General features: G+C 45.1%; 1 protein-coding gene across 9 annotated transcripts in view; it reads left to right on the plus strand.

Moving 5' to 3' along the window:
* AGAP1 (ArfGAP with GTPase domain, ankyrin repeat and PH domain 1) overlaps positions 1 to 16,373 on the plus strand; it is a 324,567-nt gene that overhangs the window by 272,514 nt on the left and 35,680 nt on the right. For all 9 annotated transcript variants that reach the window (XM_030952238.1, XM_030952236.1, XM_030952232.1 and 6 more), the window contains 3 exons: positions 3,283 to 3,437; positions 5,573 to 5,663; positions 12,467 to 12,689. In XM_030952238.1, the coding sequence (XP_030808098.1) occupies positions 3,283 to 3,437; positions 5,573 to 5,663; positions 12,467 to 12,689 (469 nt within the window). The remainder of the gene's footprint in view (positions 1 to 3,282; positions 3,438 to 5,572; positions 5,664 to 12,466; positions 12,690 to 16,373) is intronic.

Consider the following 16,373-nt stretch of genomic DNA (forward strand, 5'->3'; position numbering starts at 1 on the left):
GAAAAAACCCCTTGTGCTTTTCCCTCCATATCATCACAATCTCACAGTTTTGGCTCATTTCCCATCCCAGCCACCCTTCCCTCTTCCAAAAAAAAAGTAAACCAAACAACAACAGCATTTTAGACATCTCCTGTTGATAATAACTTCCAAATGGAAGTCAGTGGCAGCTGGTTCTTCACACTTTAACCCTTCCTCTGCTGCCCTTCCAGGAAATAATTGATGACTGATTGGCCCATTAACCTTTTTTTCTTTAAAAAAAAAAAAAAAAGTTTGACAGCCTGGACTTGTGTAATGAGGAAGGATTCCTGGTGAAATCAGGCTGATGGCTGAGTTGCTTGCCCCTGAGGATGCAAAATTAGCCCCGTGGGACCTCGTCTGCATAGAAACTGGACACAATTAGTGTAATATCCGGTGTTATTAATGTAGTTTGGAGTAATTGGGCAGGTTGATTTCGACAGGTTGATGGTGCTAAAATACTATTATCGTGGACCTTTCCATGAATAACTGTTAAACATGGAAAACTGTTTAATAAAATTTTGTGATTGGGCTCACAGGGATTTAAATAGCACAAGCTATAATTTGGCTGAAGAGTAAAAAGTGAACAACTTCATCCTCCTGCCTGGATTTTCCTGTTCCTGTGTGCTGTGCTTAAGGACATACAGGACCAGGTTTGTTCCTTGTCTTCTGAAGGAATTGCCCTGGGGCTGATGTGGAACAGGCACTGCTGCTTTGTTTCACAGTTGAGCTTGGGGGAAAAAAAATAAAATATTGGTGTGTTTAAGCAGAAAAAATTAAGGAGGATGCCTTCAACCAGCACAGCTTTTTGGGGAGTAAATCTGAAGCTTCGGTGGCTATAGAATCATGGAATTATTAAGGTTAGAAAAGACCTACAAGATCAAGTGCAGCAGTTAATCCAGCACTGCCACGTTCACCACTAATCCATGTCTCCAAGTGTCACATTTACAAATCTTTTAGAGCCCTCCAGGGATGGAGACTCCAAACCTGCCTGGACAGCTCATTCCAAGCCCTGAGCCCCCTTTCCATGCAGAAATTCCTGCTGATGTCCACCCTGAGCCTGCCCTGGCCCAGCCTGAGGCTGTTCCTCTCCTCCTGTCCCTGTCCCCCTGGCTGTCCCCTCCTGTCAGGAGCTGTGCAGAGCCACAAGGGCCCCCCTGAGCCTCCTTTTCTCCAGGCTGAGCCCCTTTCCCAGCTCACTCAGCCCCTCCTGGGGCTCCAGACCTTTCCTCAGCTCCGTTTTCTTCTCTGGATCTCAAAATGTTCTTCCAGCCCCACCTGGAAATGTGCTGCAGCTCTCCTGGGCTTATTTCTCCTGGGCAAACCAGCTCCATGTGTGTGGTCAGCATCATTAAAGAGGAGATCAGAGGAGTCAGTGGTGCTGCAGAGACCTTAACTGTGTTGTCCTACAGGAGACAATGCACAGGGCTGAATGTGACTTCATTTATTGTGGAGTTGTTCCTCTTAGACCTTCCTCAGGAAACCCTGAAAGCTCTGCTTGATAAACGAGCCTTTGGCCATGATTAATTCATGGCATTTTGGGTAATGTTTCTACCTGTTTGTCTGGAATACTGTGTTGCTAAAGTGGAACACTTGTAGCTGTGCATCATTCATCTTTGACCCAGGTGAATGACATGGAGCTGTGCCAGGGGATGTTTAGGTTGGCTTTTAGGAAAAGGTTCTTCTCCCAGAGGGTGCTGGGCACTGCCCAGGCTCCCCAGGGAATGGGCACAGTCCCAGGGCTGCCAGGGCTCCAGGAAGGTTTGGACAATGCTCCAGGGATGGACAGGGTGGGCTTGTTGTGGGTCTGATCCTTCTGGATTCCTTCCAACTCTGGACATTCCATGATTTCTTTTCTCACTTACCCCATGCACTGTTTTCCAGTAAAACTGCACCTTCAGGTATCTCCCTGCACCTGAAAATGACATTCAGCTCTGTGTTTATCCCCACCTGGAGGTGCCAAGTCACCTCCTGCTGCCTTTGAGGCACCCTTACAGCATGACATGGAGCTTATCCAAGAAAAGCCCTTGTCCCCCAGCTTGGGAACACAGCTGCCAGCAGTGCTGCCCTTAAATCTGCTGCTGGGTTTGTCCCTGATCTTTGCCTGTTTATGGATGATGAGGGAACACAGTAGTGCCATGGCTCTGAATATATAATCAGTCATTACCAGAGAAAATGTTCTCTCTGAAGCTCGTTAGGGCTGATGTTCACCAGAATTTTGTGCTCTATTATTCTTTTCCTTTCATGCTTCGTGCCAGCCCATCCCAATTGCACTTAACTCTGTTTCAGCTTCCTTGATTTTTTTTTTAATTTGGCATTGATGTCCCATGTGTAGGTGGGGTGTGTGTCCATTTATTTCAGTGCTGCTGGTATTTCCATGTGCTGCTCCTCTGGCCTGAATACTTGTCCTCCTCCTCCAGCAGCCCTAAGGATGTTTCACTGACCCTCTCTCCTGGCTTCTCAGATCATTTTCTCATCTCCCATGTCAGATGTGGATGTTGAATAGGTTGAACTGATTTTAATCCTGTATTATAGCCCAGTAATTATTATTATTATTATCCCAGTATTTATGCTGTAGAGGAGAAAATGTCCACATCTGCTTTAATATATCTGTGTTTCTAAAAACTGCATGAAAGAAGAGGGTAAATTGTTACATTTTCTGTATTGTCAGCTCTTTGTGGTCCATTCATCTTTTGTTTTGTGGCACCCTTTGATTTTTACATTATGCAGCTTTTAGCACCTCAGGTTTAAATCTGAATGATGCTTGTTGGCCACTTTATGTTTGATTAAGGCACAGACTCGATTCCAAGCTCACAAACACTGGGACTGAGTATTTACCCAAACCACTGCTTTACCTGCACAGCATTTGGAGAGAAAAGAGTGGATCCTGGTTGTTTCCTGGTGCACTGTGCAGGGCAGGATCCAGACCTGCACTTACAGGATTTGCACAATCCCTGAATGGTTTGGATTGGGAGGGACCTTCAAGATTATCCAGTGCCACCCGCTGCCATGGGCAGGGACAACTTCCTCTGTCCCAGGCTGATCCAGGCCCCATCCAGCCTGACACTGGGCACTTCCAGGGATCCAGGGGCATCCCCACCCTCACAGGAAAGAATTTCTCCCCAGTATCCCATCTAAATCTACCCTCCTTCAGCTTAAAACCATTGAGTAACACAAGTTCTTACCAACCAAGATTGTTCTTTTCTCTGTCCTTAACTTAATCTTTTCTTCCTATTGCATTTATTTTTTCCTTTTTTTTTTTTCCAGAGCAAGAAGAAAACTTTGAGTTTATCATTGTCTCTCTCACGGGCCAGACTTGGCACTTTGAAGCAACCACCTACGAAGAGAGGGATGCGTGGGTCCAAGCCATAGAGAGCCAGATCCTGGCCAGTTTACAGTCCTGTGAGAGCAGCAAGAACAAGGTATGGGGCACACAGCAATGCTGGCAATAAGCCATGGGTCAGGGCATCATTAGGAGGACAGCAAATTCTGGATTTTAAGCCCTTACCCCTTAAGGTGTGTGTGCTCCCCCCACAGCTGAGCAGGGTTGGAGCTCTCTGAGGGAAGAACATGGTCTAGAAGGAGCAGTTTTCCCCCTTGGAATGCTTTCCTTTGATGACAGAAGGAATCTGCTCACCTTTCCTGTCAAAACAAATTTTAAACATTCAAACAAATGCTTAGAATCTGAGATATCTTCAGCCAATGCTCATTTTGGGAGAACTTCTCTGTCTTGAGGGCAGGTGTCTGTAAACATTTTACAGGAGAGAGCAAGGTGCTGAGTGGTGATTGAGGGACAGAAATGGCCAATAATTGTTGGTCATTTCAGTCCAGAACTGTAGATCCTTGAATATTACCCACCTAACAGTTGTCTTTCATGATTTTATATGCAAGGAAGAGACTCATGTTGTTAAATGAATGCCTGCCTTCATTGCCCTGGTGTGCCAGACTGGATCAAACACCAGTAATTACCATCATCATAACACAATTTACTTCCCATTTTGTGTTTCAAAATGAGTTTTTTCTAACATATATTCCTGAGATGGAGGAAAATCACAGCTTACATGTTTCTTGCTTAGCATGGATTCACACATTCTGAAATGAATGTGTGTTATTAGAGCACAGAAGGGGAAGTTTGTACATTAACACCTACATAAAAAGATGAATGCAAAAGGATAAAGAGTGGTTGGGCAATGGCTCAGAGAGGTTTTTCTCACTGGGTTCCCAAATCATGTCAGAAGAACTGGCTGGAACAGCAAAGGGCAGTTGGGTGGACAGGTTTAGCAAGTGTCCCGTGGCAGTTGTGTCTCCAGGTGGACATCCACAAGTCCTACTTAAATCACACCCTCAGGTAGCCCTCAAGGCAGATTAGTTGGTGGCTTGGTTTGGAAAGCCAGGTGTCTGCTAAGGAAGGCAGGAGCCTCCCCTGAAATGGAAAATGTGAACCCCCTCCCTCCAAATTGTTATAAGTTTGAAATTAAGGGGCTCTCAGGCAAAGATATGGCAGCAGGGATAACAGTTCTTTAGTAGGGAAGGAAAAAAAACCCAAACCAATGCAGTAATACAAAACAACCCTGACAGAGTGAGAGTGTGGCCTGACTCCCTGTGTGCCAGGGTGTTGGCAGCAGTCCCATTAAAGGGTGGCTGCAGTCCTCCTGCAGAGACAGGTGTGGTTCTGTTGGAGCAGTGATCCTGTAGAAGGGTGGAGTTTCCCTCTGAAGATCCAGTGGTGGTGTAGATTGGTCCGGTCTTCCTCTGGGAATCCAGTGGGAAAGGTGCTGTGGTGTTCCAACTGTCAGATTATATCCAGGAAGGAATGCTTGGCTCCTCCCCCTGGGCGGAGCTTCTCCCAATGGGATGATGTAATTTGATCAGTCATGCAGTGACACTCAATGGCCCATGAACACAAGATATTTCCCCGAGGGAGGACTGATTTGTGGGAGAGATAAAGAAAACTGCCCACTGAACAGAAGAGAACTGTCCCAGCTCTAGCAGATACAGAATAGAATTCACACCTCCAGGCACATCTTGCATTTCCAGCCTAGGACAGTTGGGTAGAGCTGAGCTGCCTGTACATCAGGAGAGTCTCCCCCAGCAGAGGTCATGGGCAGGTCATTGTGGGGACCATTTAAAGGGGAGCCACCGGGTGAAATCTGACCTTTGGATGATGAAAAAGTTCCAGCCTCTTCTGCAAACCGTCCCTTAGTCTTCATTAGCACAAGCACACACATCAATAAAAGAAATTGATTTTGCAAAATAATATTCTTGTCTCATCTATCTCAAGAAGCAAGCCTACAGTGTGGCTGCTGCTCTTGGGAAAAGCAGGGTTCATTCTCAAGCTCCATTTCCCTCTGTTAGAATCCAGGCTGGGGACCCCAAAAGTCTGGGAGGTGCCAAGGACCACTGTTCCTTGAGAAGCAAATCAAGACTTGAGGTTCCTGGACTGTATTCATTTGACCTTGGTCTGAGCTTTGGGGTTAGCTGCTCATTCAGCTGACAGTGGTGTCATTGGGGTTATTTTGGGTTCCTGCTGCTCACTGGTGTCTCTGGCTCCCCGCAGTCACGCCTGACCAGCCAGAACGAGGCCATGGCCCTGCAGTCCATCAGGAACATCAGAGGCAACTCCCACTGCGTGGACTGCGAGGCACAGAGTGAGTACAGCACCTGACTGCACCCCTGACCCCTTCTCCTTGGCCAGGCCCTGGGCAACACCCAGCCCTGCCTCCCTGGGGGGGGTCAGTTCTCGGTTTTTCTGGGTCTGGATTGAAGGCACTTGGGGCAGTAATTCGTGTTTGGATTCAGGTGTTTATTTTTTCTTATCAGTAAAACAGCCTCACAACCATGAGTTCAGCAGCTTTTCATTAGAAGGCAAAAAATGGCCAACAATCTCTTGTTACAAGGTCTTTTAAAGCTAAACTATTCAATTAAGAATTTACACTTAGATTATTTTCCCTTTTAAGCCAATAACTGATCCCACAGAGCTGCAATGCAGACTTTTCCACCCAATTACAAAATGCCACCCAAACCCATGAAGAAGAAGGAAGAAGAAGCATAAAGAAGAAACCCAGTACAACACCCTGTGCCCTCCATCTTGCTTCCATCCACAACATGCTAAAAATCCCCAAACCTAAATTTCCCACTTAAGTGATACACCTACACTACTCTCTATAACCTATTTCACACTTGTGTGGATTCTGGTCTATCTTGAACTCTAGGAAACTTTCTCCATGAATGAGGGTCAAAGTCAATGCTCCCCTGGGGGTCAGGGCACCCCAGAGCAGACACAGAAATATTCCCAGTGCTCTGGGTTTCCACAGCTCCCTGCTGTGGCATCCCCTCTGTTGTTTGCACATCTCTGCTTCGTGAAGGATTTGCTTAACCAGACTTGTTTGATCTTAATTTATGCTCAATATCTGCCACATCAAGTGCATCCTGATTTTGCCCCCTCGTTGTTTCACGTTGAATGTCAGCATTTCTGTACTTCCCTTCAAAGAAAAGGCAAAAAGTTTGCTGTTTGATATCAGTCCCTTCCATTTCCCTCCTGTTTTCCGTGGTGAGAGCACATGTGCCATGGTAATATTTTCAAAGAGGTAGAGCTTGATTGCTGCTTTTTTGGTTTGGTTTTTCAGGCTTGCTTGTCAGAAGAAACCAAAGTCATTGCTCATTATATCTGGATACTAGAAAACTGATTTTGGATTTTTTTTCTTCCTCTTTGTGTTTCTTTCCCCCCTTTTTTTTTATTTTTTGAAACATATGCTTAGTGTTCAGAAGAGTGTTCTCAGGAATACTTTGAGCTGTGCTTCACCTCACTAACCCCGACTGAGGCCATTATTCTGGTGCTCTTTAGTTCCAGGGGTTTGCAACAAAGCCACAGAAAGGAAGTTCTCTTGCTCCAAAGCAATTAGTTGTAGGAGCTAAAGGACTGAGAACTTGTGCATTTTTATTTCTTTGATATTTGGAAGTCAGAACTTTCCTTGCGATTTTGGCACATGCTTAAAATGGAAAAATATTCGCTTACTTTTCTTCAGGTGTGATTTTTATTTTTAAAGATTGGCTGCTCGGGATTCTGACTCCTGGTCTAAGCCATTCTGACCCCCCCAGTGTAAAAAGAATATTTGTACACAAGTGCAGGTGCTTTTACAGCAATAATTTGGTCTCTGCTTTCACTCTAAGTGATCCAGCACATGCTAAACCAGGGAAAAGCTTGGTTTGAGTGGTATTTTAGCACCTGGAGCCCAAAGCAAATCTTATTTATTGGTGTGCTTTCATAGTGACCTGGCAGCCATTGAGATTTCCCCCAAGGCTTTGATGCAGCTCAGGAGGAAGGCAGGAAGGGTGTGTGCTGTGGGTGAGGAGGAGGGGGTCTGGGAGTGACCTGCATGGATATTTAGCTCATCTAAGGATATTTAGCTCATTTATAGATATTTAGCTCATTTGAAGTACTCACTGCCGCCTCTGAGCAGCCCAGGGTGGGAGTGGTGCTGAGTCCTGCTCCACCGGGGGTGACATTTTCCTAGCCTTGATAACTAGGTATTTATTTATAAAATATACAAACATATTCTATTTATATATTTTATTTCTTTATTTTTATTGATTTATATTATTTATTTATTTATTTATTTATGGGAGGTTATATTATGTATCTATAAGATGCAATCCCTTCAGTGCAGACAACTTCCACACCCACAACATCCTTCTGATCCACCTCAGCCCTACCCAGACTCCACACTCCTAGCCTTTCTAACTAGATAAATATTTATAAAACATACAATTATATTTTTTATCTATATATATTTTTGGGAGGTTATATATCCATAAGATGCAATCCCTTCGGTGCAGACAACTTCTGCGACTTCTGACCAACTTCAGCCCTACCCAGACTCCACATTCCTAGCCTTGCTAACTAGATATTTATTTATAAAATATACAAACATATTCCATTTATAGATATATATATATTTATTTATGGGAGGTTATATTATGTATCTATAAGATACAATCCTTTCAGTGCAGACAACTTCCACATCATCTGATCCACCTCAGCCCTACCCAAACTCCACACTCCTAGCCTTGCTAACTAGATACTTATTTATAAAATATACAAACATATTCCATTTTATATATATATATTTTTTTTTTTTTATGGGAGGTCATATTATGTATCTGTAAGATGCAATCCTTTCATTACAGACAACTTCCACAACATCCTTCTGATCCATCTCAGCTCTACCCAGACTCCACACTCCTAGCCTTGCTAACTAGATACTTATTTATAAAATATACAATTCCATTTATATATATATTTATGGAAGGTTATCTTACATATCCATAAGATGCAGTCCCTTCAGTGCAGACAACTTCCACAACATCTGATCCACCTCGGCTCTACCCAGACTCCACACTCCTAGCCTTGATTACTAGATATTTATTTATAGAATATACAAACATATTCCATTTATATATATATTTATAGGAGGTTATATTATGTATCTGTAAGATACAATCCCTTCAGTGCAGACAACTTCCACAACATCCTTCTGATCCACCTCAGCTCTACCCAGACTGTCCCCAAGGCTGGTGTTTCTCTCCCCAGCCATGAACATATCCCAGGATTTATGCAGCCAGGATGCATGCTTCATCAAGAAAATGCTTGTGCAAGAAAACAATGCTCTTTTTTTCTCTTTTTTGGTTTTTTTTCCCCCCACCCAATCTGATTCTCAGCCAGATTGCTCATGGGTCAAGCTGCCCCCCATGCCTGGTGCCAGCAGCAGGGATGTGCCAGGAGCTCCTTGCTGGGAGAGGGCAGAGTGGGACAGCCCATTTTGGCAACACTCTGTCATGTGGCTTTTATGGGGGATGATTTTGGAATCTCAGCTGGACTTGTTTGTATTCTCACAGATGATTTATACCCTCTTTGACTCCTCTTGCTATTTGACCTTCCTGATTTTAAGGCTGCTGTTATTCCTTTGGAAAAATGTGAGATATTGCCAAGGTTGTGGATCTTAAAGGATAAACACACACACAGAGAAGAGGTGAACCTCAGCCTGCTGCTTTTTCTGCAGGGCTTTGCTTTATTCCCTTGCCTCCCTTGCTGCCTTGCCTGGGCAGGTCCTTACCCCCAGAGCATTTCACATCACAAACCCCAGCGCTCCGTGGAAGCCTCACACTGCATCTCCGCAGAGCCAGATGTTTGGGAGCACAGGAGTGTGAGATGTTGCCATCCCTCAGCTCTATTCAGGAGCCATCAGTCTTCCATTTCAGAAGTCTCATTCTCCCTCTTTCTGGAGCTCTTTGCCTTTTGAGCACTTTGTTTCCCCAGGGAGTTCTGCCTTGTTGGATGTTAATCCAGCAGCTGTGTGCCACCAGCATCCTGGCCCTTTGGCAGGCTCCAGCTAAAGTTATTCAATATTCTCCTGCCAACATTCCCATCCCAGAGCAGCAGGAGAGGCAAAGTGCTCTTTAGGAGCTGGAGTTTGTGCCCAGGAGATCTGATTTCATGTTTAAAAAGGAAACTGGTGTTGCCTTTTTCCAAAGCAGCAGAGTCCCAGTGCTGACTCTGTGTGGAAAAGCCACCCAAGGTGATCCAATAGTTCAGGCAAACCCAGCTGAATTCTGGATTTTGGCTCACCAGAGGATAAATATCAGTCACCTCTTCCAAGATACCTGGAGAACATGAAGCATCAGGTCTTTGCTGTTGTAGAAGAAAACAGGGAAGGTTTAAATAAAAACATGGATTCTCATCATGAGTTTTCCATTCCAGGAGTCTGATCACATACTCTGGTGTATTTTGTATTTGAAAGCCAAACATTGAGATAATAATTTGGACAATCTTGTCTTACCCATCTCAAAATTCAGTTTTTCTTGAAGAATAGGAAAAAAAAAAGAATAGGAGAGTTGCAAACTTTTCTCCCCCTTCTGCAGCAACTGGAGATGCCTTCACCCCTGCTTCTTCTTTCCCTGGCTCTTCTGCTCCTCCTTCCAGCAATTCCTGCTGCTCAGCCCAGGGCTGTCTCACAGCTGCTGACCTCAGAGAGGTTCAGCCTTTCATCAGGATCCAAAGGGATGAAGGAGACAGTGGGGAGGGGTTATTCTCCTAAAAGAGTGTTCACCTCCAAATGGTGAAGCTGACTGAGGTGAGAGTCAGAGTGGGGAAGAGTTTTTAGGGAAGGAATGAGCTGAGCGTTTTTGAGGCTATGAACAGCTGGAGATTGTAATCTGGATGTATTCAGTGGTGCTAAAAAGCTCGTTTTTTGTTTGACCAATTCTAAGTAAAGCACCTCCAGCTGCACTGAGTGGGCTTTTTCTTCCTTTTGCTGTCAAACCTTGATGCCCACACCTGCCATGTGCTCATGAGCATCCCCCGATTCAGTTACTCTCACCCTCAGCAGGAAAAGGGAGCTGAGTTTGGATCATCTTTAAAGAAAAAAAAACCCAATCTTGAATAGTTACAGCTTTCTAACCACTTGTGGTGTGCATTGGTGATAACAATTTCCATTTCTGTAACAACCTCAGCCTTTGCATTGCCTCGTTTGCCACTTTCCCACCCAGCTCTGTGTTGTCAGATTGTTCAAATTGAAAATAATATCTTGCTAAAATTTTTGTGGAACTTCCTGGTGGTTGTTTTGGGGGACTCCTTCAGTCCTAGCAGTGCTGGCAACTGAGAGGCACTTCCAACCCAAACCCTTCTGTGATGCTCTGAAGCAGGGGAATGTTTAAAGAATTTTTTCAGTATGGGATGCACTACAAGTACTTCAGGTAGAGAGGTGTTTGGGAGGGAGGTCAGGTCCTTAACTCCAGTTCTGTCAGAATAATTGGAATAATGTGAGTTGGTATTCCATTCTCCTGCTTCATTCTGAGTTCATGCCTCTTAGAGCTCATTGCACTTTGAATTTTTGTGAGGATAACTCTGGCCTTTGCAGGTCAGGGGTTTCGTCCGAGTCACAGTTTGCAAATTTCAAATTATTACTTGCTGTGTTCAAACTTATAACCAATAAATTGAGATTTTGAGGGGTTTTTAGTGTGTTTCAGATACACCACTAGTTCCCCCACTGGCAAAACAACAGTGGAGGCTTCATAACTGAAAAATTATGGAATTTAAGGAGTTTGTTGTAGTTGTTGTACCAAAAGCTTGGAAAGCATGGCAGGAGTTTTGTCTCACCTGATTTTTTGGAGATCTGAAACATTGTATATCTATAATGTGGATATTAAATTATGTATAATATAGGACTTGGTATGGACAGGAACTTTTAAACTAAAGATGTACTTTTCTGCTCAAGTGGAATAAGATGGGGGATTTTTCTTCTTGGTTGTATTTTTAGATTTCAATTGACTGGTAGAAAAATGTCAGGCTATGCCTTCAGTGAAATGTGTGAGTTCACAATTAAAATTATGAGCTTTCCTTTCCTATTTTTTGTCCAAACATGACATGGGAAAGAACTAGAAATGTTTTGTGTCCACATATTTTGGCTGCCAGAAATAGCTTTTCAGTTGTGGGTTACACAAAGTTGAGACAAGTCTTTGGATGAATTTTTCATAACAGAAGGAAAGACTGGAAATTCATTTTCTGTCAGCTCCAAATTTTGTTTAGATAGGAACAAGAATTGCCTGCCCTCTTAATTTATCCCCATTTTCTTGCATGGCATTTGGGGTAGCTCTTCGGGATGCACAAAGTGAGGCACGAAGAAAAGATCTGACAGCAGGGGGTTAGAAAAAACCAACCAAAATTCCTCTCATGTGTCTTCAGTTGCATTTGTTAAGGTCAATGTTTGTTGGAGAGAAGGCAATCCATACAAATCTAGATTTGAATCACACAAGACAGTGGCAAAAGAGCTTTGAACCATGTTGGCAAATGGGATTTCCCATCCTGTGTCAGGTTTGTGCCAGTGTCACCCTGTGTGGGGTTGTTTTGGGAGGGTGCAATCCTTCTGGCTCATGCCCTGGGACCAGGGCTGTTCCAGGTGGGACATTTCCACCTTGGTGTTTGTCTCCCTGATTTTGGAGATGGAAGAAGAGTCAGATGGAAAAGCCACACTGGTGCTGCTGGTGTGTGTGGTTATTGATGGAGTTAGCAGGAGATAATTGTTTCTGGGCTCTGGTTTTTTCTCCTTTTCCCCTTTCAGCTGACTATGAACAGCTCTGGGTTCCCAGGGAGGGGCTTTCCTCACTGCTCCATCATCCTTTACCCATCACCATGGTTGTATTGCCTCTGTTTCTTCTTTCCCCTCTAATTCATTGGGGTTTTTTGTCTGGCTGAGGAGTGATGCATCCTTTGACACACCACATTTCATTTTTCTGTACCCCTTGAAGGGTTGGCATCTCCACTGACCCTGGAACACCTCCCAGCTGCTCTTTAGGACAAGACACCCCCAGAACCAAAACCTTCATGCACAACCACCAGCTGGGAAGTTCTGTGGGGTGTTCCCTTGCCCTAACTGCTGTGTCCCTTGCCCTGCAGACCCCGACTGGGCCAGCCTCAACCTGGGAGCCCTCATCTGCATCGAATGCTCAGGTATCCACCGCAACCTCGGCACACACCTGTCCCGCGTGCGCTCCCTGGACCTGGACGACTGGCCCATCGAGCTCATCAAGGTGATGTCAGCCATTGGCAACGAGCTGGCCAACAGTGTGTGGGAGGAGAACAGCCAAGGCCACGTGAAGCCTTCCCCAGACTCCACCAGGTGGGTTTGTGCTCGCCGCACCTTGCCCGGCGCGGGCCACCGCTGCCGCCGCTTTGGAGTCCTCCCTTGTGGGAAAGTCATGGTTTATAACTTCACCTTGTTTATAACTTCACATTGTTTATAACCTCACATTGTTTATAACTTCACCTTATTTATAACTTCACGTTCTTCATAACCTCCCTGTGTGCCCAGGAAGAACATGTGTCAAAGTGGGAGGTGGCAAAAGTTGAGCGACCTCGTTGATTTCTTGCTCTTGTGAAGGTTTGCTCGGCAGCTCTGCAGTTTTCTGTTCAGTGGGAGATGGAAACCTCCCACCTGCTTCTTCCTCCATCCAAATTATCCTGTCGTGCGCTCCTTTGTCTCAATGGGCCACCAAGTTCCTGCCTCTTGGCCGGTCAGTTTGTCATTAACAATCTCCCTTCAGAGCGTCCGGGGATTTGTACCTGGCTCTCAGGTCTTTGGTTCTGCTCAGGGGTGTTCAAAGTCCTCCTCACCATGTGTGGTGTTTTCAGGGTCCCCCGTAGCAGGAAGGAAAGATGAATTTGACTCTATGTTCTTAGAAGGCTAATTTATTATTTTATTTATTCTATTAAAGAATGCTGTACTAAACTGTACTAAAGAATAGGGAAAGGATACAGACAGAAGGCTTAACAAGATACTAATGAAAAACTCGTGACTCCTTCCAGAGTCCTGACACAGCCTGACTGTGATTAGTTTAAGTAAAAACAATTCACATGTTGGATAAACAATCTCCAACCACATTCCAAAGCAGCAAAACAGAGGAGAAGCAAATGAGATAATAATTGTTTCCCCTTTTCTCCGATGCTTCTCAGCTTCCCAGGAGAAGAAATCCTGGCGAAGGGATTTTTCCAGAAAATATGATGGTGACAGCCATGGGCTTGTTGACTTTTTTTGTGTGTGTGATTTCTGTGAAACCATGAGCTGCTGAGGGGTTGTCTCCTTTGAGAACAGCTCTTTACCTGCCTCTCATATCTCCACATAGTGAAAATCTTCCTGTGAGGTGTTGTCCTACCTAAAACTGGGGGGTTTTATGCTGAATTAATCTGATCAGTGTCAGAGACAAATGTTTTGAAAATAGTTTTTCCTGTTTTGGGTCAGGTGGAAGGATCACTGTGCCTGGGCCAACTCCTGCAGCAGAGGGCTGGGTTTGTGCTGTTGTGTGTAGAAAAGTCAACTGCTCCTTCTTGCATTATTTCGTTAGCCCTGAAAAATGAATTTGTGGTGCCACCTTTGGTTCATCTTCGAGAATGAAGCCACTGCATTAATCAGGCTGCTTAGATGAATGGCTGTGCATCTAAAAGTGCTCAGGGAGCCCCAAAGAGAGGTTTTGTTTAGGCAGAAATGGCATGGCTGCTCTATGCCTGGGTACTATTAGGCCCAATGATTTCATCAGGTAGATTGAAATGAACTTTCAGTCGTTGCTATCACTTCAATACAGAGATTTTATATTCTTGCAGCTCACAAAGATATGTTGCTCCTTACTGCTGAGCTGAGTGGTTCTAAACAGCTGAAAGGAAAATGCACTCAATTGGAATTCTATTAAAAAAAAAGAAAAATCACATTATTTCAGTAGTCATATAATAATCATCATGAAAAATCTAAAATCCATGTGACTGTGATGAAAAGAGCACCATCCATTTCAATTAATAATTCACTCAGGATTGAATTTTACTTCTAGAAAATCAACTTTTTTCTCTTGGTATTTCACACACAGGGCTTATTTTAATTCTCCCACTTTGTTTCTGTGCATCTTCATGGTTATATTCAGCTGATTCTGATTGCCACTGATGTCACTGCACTTTCTCTCCTGCACTGCAACATTTTTGGACAAAAAGATTCATTCTATAGATAGGATTTTCTAGCTCTGTGTCCAGGTTCATGCTTCTGTGATAGAAGAGGTGCTAGAAAAAGCAGAATTAGGATGATGTGGAAATTTTCCCAAAAAGCAATTGCAGTCTTGCTTTGCTGCTCCCATTCCTCTGCTGTTTGCAGCAGGGACTGAAATGCAATTTTTTACATAAATACCAGAGAGTTCTGCTTTTTCCAAGCGTGTGCCTGCTGCTTTTGTGCTTCCCTTTGCTCTCTGCCAGCATCACAATCCTTCTATCCGAGCTGTGGTGATAAAATAAATTCAGGTTCTTCAGGTAGAGGCTCTGCTCCCCATGTTCCCACTGCTGCTTGGAGTTTTGCATGAGGAATTCTGTTGGAAGCAGCTGAAATGGCCCTGAAAGGAGGGCAAAACAAACCTTTTGTTGTTGTGGAGGGACTGAAGGGAGAAGAGGCCACTCCAGGAGAGCTGGAGAGGGACTTGGGACAAGGGATGGAGGGACAGGACACAGGGAATGGCTCCCACTGCCACAGGGCAGGGATGGATGGGATATTGGGATTTAGGAATTGTTCCCTGGGAGGGTGGGCAGGCCCTGGCACTGCCCAGAGCAGCTGGGGCTGCCCCTGGATCCCTGGAAGTGCCCAAGGCCAGGTTGGAGCAGCCTGGGATAGTGGAAGGTGTCCCTGGAATGGCAGAGGTGGAACTGGATGGTCCTGAAAGTCCCTTCCAACCCAAACCATTCTGGGAATCTGATTTGGGAGGCTCAAGGAATGTTCACAGGCTGGACTAAAAGGAACCTGAAATTCTTGATGTGGCTTTCAAAGCAGTCCCTTCAGCCTCAGAGAGGCTGGCACTGATCACTGTATGCTTGCCGTGGCATCCTGTGTGCTTCTGTGGAGTGGAGCAAAGGGTGGAGGGATTCCTGGAGATGGGTTTTGACAGAAGGAATTGCCAAATGGCTGCTCTAGGTCATGGTATTCAAAAATAAGATACCAAATTCAAGAGCTTATGATGGCCTGCACTTCCCTCATGAGGGACCGCTCCAACCTCTGCTCCCTGTGACAGGAACAGCACCCAGGGAGTGGCTGGAGCTGTGTCAGGGGATGTTTGGGTTGGGTTTTAGGAAGTTCTTTCCCCCCTGGGGCACTGCCCAGGCTCCCCAGGGAATGGGCACAGCCCCAAGGCTGCCAGAGCCCAAGGAACATTTGAACAGTGCTCCCAGGGATGCTCAGGGTGGGGTTGTTGGGGTGTCTGTGCAGGGCCAGGGGTTGGGTCAATGATCCCTGTAGATCCCTTCCAGCTCAGGACATTCTGTGATTAAACCATGTGAAATGCTGCTGTCCTTTTCTAGCCCATTCAAATTCTTCATCCAAGCAAATCATGGGGAAAGATCAACCTGGACACTTCCTTTGAAGGCCAGAAAGGTTCTGAGATTGGAGGGTGTGTAAAATCAAAGCCTTCAGCAAAAGGCATTATCCCTCCTGCGCTGATCAGGGATATTGCCCAGCTGTATCCTCTAATATTGATATTTTCCAGCTCACATCCATCTGGAGAGGCAAGCAGCCTGGTCTAGAGGGAGGTGTCCCATGGCAGGGGTGGGATGAGATGGGATTTAGGGCCCATTCCAACCAAACCATGCTGGAATCCTTCACGCAGACCTCCAGGTTGTTCAGTGCCCCTGTCAGTGAAAAGCAGCATCCAGGATGGTCTCTGGCACTGAACTGGAAGGTTTTGGGGGCACAGGTGTGCTGGGATCCCCAAGGAAGTGGCTGAGGCAAGGCTGAGGGTATTCCTGGGATTTTGGGAGGAAGGAGGAATAAACACAAGCTCCACTG

This window comes from Camarhynchus parvulus, chromosome 7, assembly GCF_901933205.1.
Source record: "Camarhynchus parvulus chromosome 7, STF_HiC, whole genome shotgun sequence".
Taxonomy (NCBI): domain Eukaryota; kingdom Metazoa; phylum Chordata; class Aves; order Passeriformes; family Thraupidae; genus Camarhynchus; species Camarhynchus parvulus.